This window comes from Mauremys reevesii, linkage group 1 (genome assembly GCF_016161935.1).
Source record: "Mauremys reevesii isolate NIE-2019 linkage group 1, ASM1616193v1, whole genome shotgun sequence".
Classification (NCBI taxonomy): domain Eukaryota; kingdom Metazoa; phylum Chordata; order Testudines; family Geoemydidae; genus Mauremys; species Mauremys reevesii.
The window spans coordinates 141,302,252-141,309,699 of record NC_052623.1 but is presented as its reverse complement, the minus strand read 5'-3'; the positions used below and the strand labels follow the sequence as shown (position 1 = coordinate 141,309,699).

At 37.3% G+C, this 7,448-nt stretch overlaps 1 protein-coding gene across 5 annotated transcripts in view; it reads right to left on the bottom strand.

Moving 5' to 3' along the window:
- Window positions 1-2,353: 2,353 nt before the first annotated feature.
- NHS (NHS actin remodeling regulator) overlaps window positions 2,354-7,448 on the bottom strand; it is a 336,445-nt gene continuing 331,350 nt past the window's right edge. For all 5 annotated transcript variants that reach the window (XM_039504360.1, XM_039504349.1, XM_039504370.1 and 2 more), the window contains one exon: window positions 2,354-5,638. In XM_039504360.1, coding sequence (XP_039360294.1) covers window positions 5,011-5,638 — 628 coding nt within the window. In that variant the 3' untranslated portion in view covers window positions 2,354-5,010. The remainder of the gene's footprint in view (window positions 5,639-7,448) is intronic.

Below are 7,448 nucleotides of genomic sequence, written 5' to 3'. Positions count from 1 at the left end.
CCAGGCTTGCAGTTTCCTATGCACCACTCCTTCCCTCAGGGCATGCGGGGAACTGCAGCTGCCAGGAATCCTCTAGCTCCCTCTCCCTCCCCTGGCAGTATCTTCTATGGGCAAGCTGGGCTCTGCTGGGTCCAGAGGCCCCTAGTGGTGGCCAGCAGCACTGCAGCCTATTTCTGTGGGGGTAAGGAAATTTTCAATTTCTGCAAAATTCCCCAAGTAACATGCAGCCATCTGATTTGTCTACATGTCTGTTAAAACAACTCAGAGTCAAGAAGAGTCTAGCCAGAACAGCACAAGGCAAGTAACTTGGGGAAAAAAGAAGACAGCATCCTTTGGAAAAGCATGGGTATGATTTTGATCTGTTCCCAGGACAGCCTAACTGGATGTTTTGGAAACAGATGAAAAGCAGATTCTGTGTCTGCTTTACAGACTGAGCTCTTTCCAGAACTCTTACTCATTTATATTTCTTGGTTGAGAGGAGCACATAACACTAACAGCAGCAAATCTACATAATCATTAACTGGTTCACCATCTGAATAAAATGTTGTGTAAGCTAAATTCCAGGTGGAGACTCTTTCAAGACCACATCCATACAGGAAATCTTCATTTACTTGATTGGAATTTTACATAAACGCTGCATTCCCTAATGCTGATTTTCTCCACATGCTCTAGGCATCATAACTGCAGATTTCAATTCTTCTGCCATACACATCTTTTTCTTTTAAGTACCCATGTAGAGACAAAGCCATCCACGAATGGTGCACCAAAAATTCTTCTCATGACACATTTGAGAAAGGTTAATCATTTCCACCTCTTCACAATTTTTTTTTAAGTGCAAGAACTGTCATTGTGAAGAGCCTTGCATTAAACAGAGGGGAAGGGACCTTACGTCCGCCCCAACTTACGAATCCATATAAGGTCTGATCACAACTTCCCCCACCATAATCACTGTACTTAAAATGGCAGAAAAATCTACATTTTTTGTTTTATTTTTAAATGTTATGTTCTGCCTTTTGACCACCACCTGTATTTCCAAGTGACATTCAGTCCGGGGGCTTGGTTACACCTTGGATTTTCATTGTTGTAGTTTGGTTTAGGCCTTCCAACCACAGATAAGCAAGCAATCTCGCCATCATTTTGTTTCCCTCCCCCATCCCCAAAGAATAAACTAAGGGCAAATCCAGAAGTCTTTATACTTAGGCAAAACTCTCATTAACAATCCTATTAAAGTCAATGGCAATTGGATTTTGTCCTCTGTCTCTGAACTAAAAATTAGAATTCAAGGAGAGAGAACAAGAATAGACTGTATGAAATGTGTAATGTACTTAGAAACTTACCTTTGCAAACTGCCACATTTGCAGACTATTGATTAGAAATAACATTTCACTGGAGGACAATAAAGAGAATGTGTGGTTTAATTGCAGTCACGTTTATTTGCAGTTTCTATACACACTTTCTAGGTAATCAAACTTTTCTGACACATTTTTTGAGAGGGGTTCACAATGAAACTCACTGTTTTTACTAAAAATAAATACAAGACTTAAAGTGTTGCACAGCTCTAAAATATACAAAGGCTTGGATTTAATGTAAACTTTGAAAACATTTTACAAAAGAAACCATCTTTGCAACAATTTAAAAAGTTCATATTTACAAATATTACAAAAATACAAAATGGATGCAAGTCCATAAACCATTGTCTTTTCTGCCAGCATGAACTGGTGCTAGTACCAAAATAGTTACACTGTAACCTCCTTAATTTTTTTAATCTTTAAATCATAACCTACAATATTTCTCTAAATCTGCCACCATTGCAGCAAATGCACTCAATCACTGACCTTTGGCAAAAGCAAACATTTGCTTTATTTGCTACAACTATTCCATGTCCTCTATGCTGCCACAAAAGAAAAAAAAGAAAAAAAAGTTATTTTTCAGACACAAAAACAGCTGCATAATTTCCAAAAACCATTTCCATAACATCAGTGCAAACAGAACGATAGATTGGAATGATGGTTCACAAGTTACCTAGTGTAGCATTGTACCCTGTTTCAAGATATGTGTTGTTATTTTTGTTCTAAAGCTTGTCTTGAGTGCCTTAAAGATATATACCTCACTAAAGGGGTTTCCTTTAAAAAAATTTCTGGCTCCCACACTTGTTATGATTGTGAATTCTTTTTTTCTTAGTGGATTTACAATCCAGCTGTATTTGGGTTTAAATCTGTTAAATAGAAAAACTTTGTCATAGATTAAACAAAATAAGTAAAACTATATTTGATGTGCTAGTTCTGTGACCATTACATACAGAGGGTATATTACTGCCTCATAATTCAAGTCAAAATGTTTATCTTTATATATATATATATATTTATATATATATATATATATATATATATATATTTATATATATATAATTTCATACACATTTAATTTCATATATATGGTACCACTATGAAATTAAATGCCTAGTTTGTTAATAAAAGGTGATATCAATTTATCAAAGTCAACTCAGCTGTTTTCTACTTAAACTTTAGAATGATTTTTAAAGCATATTAAGGGTATTATAAAAGGGCGTCTGATATAAATTTTAAGGTAAGTGACCCAAGATGACCGAATAAGACTGTTCTGTCTGACTCAGCAACTTCATTTACTCATGGTCTCAAAAAAAAAATATATTTTGAGATATGCTAAACATGTCCTGGTAAAAAACATACTAATTCATTTATTTCCCCTGCACTTAGTCTCAGGTTTTCTTAATTAGCCTGTTGACACAAGCAATGAGACTTATTTCCAAAACCTTGACCCACTTATCTTCCTTTAAACACCTCCAAGTTTTCCTGATGTTTTAAACCATTTTGCCAATTTAATCCCCCCCCCAACACACATACTCACATGCACACACTGACCATATCCCACGTACTGTATGCTATCACACTGCACAGAAGGACGGTAGGAAACCCTGAATTATATTTTTGGTGGTGTACACTAGATGAAATAGGACATATTCTAATGGGAAATAACATTCAAATTTTTGTTAAGTCATTCTAGTTTGTTCAGTCATTCCAAAATCATTCCAATTTTAAATAGAACCGTCCTCTTCAAAACATTATTTGCCTTCTTTTAAAACTCTCTGCCCTATGCATTGTATATGTAAAACTTAAACCAATAAAACCCCATTCACACATCCCACTTCCCTAACATCGTTTACTTATGCTTGAAGCCAAATTTATTTGATTTCTTTAGTATCAAAGTACCTTTCTGTCATCCTACTCACTCTGTCCTACTGCATGCCACATTCTTCCTTAAAAGCTGTCCTCTGCATTAAACCATCCCATGTTCAAAAGCATATTCTACTGTAAGCAATACCAACTGCTTAAATTTTGAACAAATAGGGCCTGATTCTCCACTTGGCTTAAGCGGTGCTACACCATTGGAAAACTGGTGTAACAAAAGGGAATCAGGCCTATCATTTTAAACATTGGTTTAATTTTGTTTAAAAAATAAAGATATAAAACAACTTGTGGTTTGAGCTCACAGCTACGTTTTCTTTCAGTTTTAAGACAAGAAAATTCAAGTAACTTCAAGTAATTCAGCTTTTGTTTCCCTGCCTTCAGTTTATCAAAGCATTTGCTCTGACTCATCTCCTTTCCCTCCCCCATATCATTCCCCCACCCTGTTAAGCATTTCTGGTAAACCCAGACAAAACTAAGCTGTATGTGGCTGGCATAATGAACCAGAGCATTCCTCATTTAATAATGAATATAAATAATGCGTACACACACTTACTTCCCAGCTACATTTTTCACAGTGTCATTTCTGTAAATATTTAGGTAGAATGAATCTCATCAGCACAAAGAGAAAGCTTCACTGAAAACTCATAGTAAATATTTACTGATAAAATGGTGCTTGTTGCATGCTTATAATTTATTTGTTTCCTTTAAGAATCAGAAACTAATCATGTTTAAAGATTATAGTTCTCAGGTTATGACTGTGTTATGTATCCCAATAGTCTAATAAGAATATGAAAACAAGTACTATTTCCTCATATCTATTCTCTCTAACGCAATCCATGTCTGAATAAAGGGCTACGGGACACTGTTAAATGTGACTGCTTGGGGCTCTGCATCAGAAATGATTTTGTTCTGTTAAAAGCATGCTTTCCATCCCTACCAATTACCACATTGAAACTCACAGCTGCACTTTGCAATTAGCTTATTTTGAGCGAAATTTTGAAAGACAAATGGTTACTTTAAAATTAATCGGCTCTTAATTAGCGTTAATATTTCATTAATTAACATTAAGATTTTCTTTCATACAGCTAGAATTCAGTTTTGAGGCTTTTTGATCACACTGAAAGTGGTATTGGTGGACATGTAAATATGATGTTTGATATGAAAATGGTATTCACAGAATACAGTTAGTACATTTTACGACTTTTGTCTTCTATAAACAAAGTTGTTATGCAGTAAACTATTTGCCATGTCTACTTTTTTCTGATTATTCTATTTACAGATTTTTATCAAAAATATGGTATTTACATATGTTTTGTTAATTTTTTCTAAATTTTGTTTCAGTTCATTTTAGTGTAGAAAAATACCAATCCGTAAGCACAATTTCATTTTTTTCCCTAGGGAAGCACTACAGTGAGAGGTTTTGTTCCTAAATGGGCAACTTAAAAAAAAAGTTATTTTTAATTCTGTGAAAATTGGGTGATTTTGAAATCTACAGCGACAACAGGAATGAGAGTAGGATAAATGAAGCTAAAGGTAAACTGAAGAGACATAGCATATATTTCTACTTTTTAGAAATGTAAAGTAATCAGTAGCTACAGCTCTAAATTTCTGTTTTCCCAGCATCTTATAAACACAACCACTTTTAAGCATTGATATTGCCCTGCAATTGTTTTGACTGCTACAGAGTTGGCCTGTTATATATTCACATCCTTTTAGAACCCCAGTAATTTCAGAGTTTACAAGTTTCACAGTCAACAGTGTGGCTCTCTGGAGCTTAGGCAACCTATGTTGAACTCTGAGAAGATCGGTCGTCATGAGGGCTGCCATCTGAATTCTCAGTTTCTCCTTCTGAGATAGCTTGCATTGGCGTATTGTACAGCCTACAGCGTACGCTGTAACGGCTGCTGCTGGCTGCAGGAGGTGCCCGCGAGCGCCCTACTCTTGAAGATGCAGACATAGAAAAGCTCTTGGAGGAGAAACCTTCTGCATTAACTCTAGGGGAGCACGGAGACAGGGGGGATAATGCTTCAGGAGTTGATGATGTCTGGGGAGTCTCATCAGTGTTTTGAGGGGAATCCACAATTAGCTCACTGGGAGATTTGGGCAAAATAGGGCTCTTTAGTATCTCGGTCGCTGACATCCTATAGCTAGAATCGGATCGACTGCCCTTTTTAAGGAGCAGTAGCTTAAATTCCTCGTTAGATGTGTTGGACTTTTTGGCATTTCTGTAAATAAGACCTGGAGACCTCTGACTGCTTGTTGGGGCTCCCACACTGCTGGCAGGTGGCACACTGCTGGCAGGTGACGTGCTGCTAGCAGGTGACGTGCTGCTAGCTCCAGATGAAGCTCTCAATCTGTTTCTTACAGAAAGATCTCCAGAATCTTTTCTTCCAAGTACTTTTCTTTTTGATCTGTTAAAAAACAAAGTCACATATGGTTGTATGTTAGTCACATGCAATAATACATGGCATTGCTACAGCACTTTACAGCTTCACAGAACTAGGCACCTATTAACAAATGAATCCTCACACTACCCCCACCAAGTAATGCTGAAAAACTTTAAACGGCATATAAGAATTGTATGTACATTAGGCTGTAGTTCAGGGGTTGGCAACCTTTCAGAAGTGCTGTGCCGAGTCTTCATTTATTCACTCTAATTGAAGGTTTCGCGTGCCAGTTATACATTTTAACGTTTTAGAAAGTCTCTTTCTATAAGTCTATAATATATAACTAAACTATTGTTGTATGTAAAGTAAATAAGGTTTTTAAAATGTTTAAGAAGCTTCATTTAAAATTAAATTAAAATGCAGCGCCCCCGGACCGGTGGCCAGGACCTGGGCAGTGTGATTGCCACTGAAAATCAGCTCGCGTGCCGCCTTCGGCACCCATGCCATAGGTTGCCTACTCCTGCTCTAGTTACAGAGAGTAGCTCCTGTCTCACTCCACTCTGCTTGGCCCAGTCTATACAATTCATCCATGGTAGGACTTACACAGGTTTGGGAAAAGGATGGAATAATGCAACAAAAGGTAACATTCTTTCTACTTTTGGCTCCCATTCTCCAGCAAGAGCCACCAGATCAGAATCCAGTCTATTTACAGAAGAGGTGGTGGCAATTTGGCCCTATATTTGAATACTAGACGATTGTGGGTATTTTGCTCAGGAGATATGCATGTTAACAACAACAACAACAACGACGAATGGCACCAATTGTATTTGTAAATTGTTCAACCCATTCCATAAAGATATTCAAGCTGTTGACCAGCAATACAATACAATATTATTATAAAGCAACCTTTAAACGCCCCTTTTAAAAATGTAACAAAATAAATAAGGTGGCTACAGCACACAGAGAAAGGAGCAGATGAAAGATTCCAAGTAAAAGGCCAACCATTGTTAAGCAATTGCCATCCCAGCATAGAGTTTTTCTGGGAAGTTTGGTAAAAAAATCAGAGTTTTAAGATTATGGTGTTTGGAAAAAGCTATAGTTTATTAGGAAAATAATTCCTAATTAATAATAATTCCTAATAATTCCCAATGTCTTTTTGGCTCATCATATGAAGAGCAATATTTATAAATATAAATTAGTGTTCTTTTGACAAGCTACTAGGCTGAGTTAGATATGGGGAGTAAGAGACCCGGGGAAATGTGACCAGGCAGGAGTTCAGGAGGATATACAGAGAAAGGGAAGAAGGACTAGGAGGGACATGGACTGGGGTTAGGGCTCTGGGGGGCATACAGATGGGTAGCATGATGCCATGTCTCAGATCTGGGGTGCTGTAGAGGAGGAGTCAGGCAGAACACTGATGTGATAGAAGGGGGAATTTAATAGGGTTGAATAGTATAAAGGGCATGACATGGGAATGAAGAGAAAGGGCAAGGATGGTGGTGCAGGGAACCAGGAAAGGCATATATGATGTGCATACCGGGTACATAAGGACAGGAACAGAGAAAAGCAGAGTGCTTTAAAGTATTTTATGGTATAAAAGCCACATCATATCCTCCATTCCCTCCACTGTCCACTACCCCATATCCCAAGATGATATAACTCCCACTTATCACACACACCTCCTATGGACTTCCTAAAATCTGGAGGAGGGGAACCCTGCTTTAGTGGACCTTATAAACTCTGTTGAAGTAGAGCTACTCTCCTGTAGCCCTTATACACCAACCCAATTGAAGCTCTTGACTTTCATTAAATAAATGGGAAATTTATAACCAAA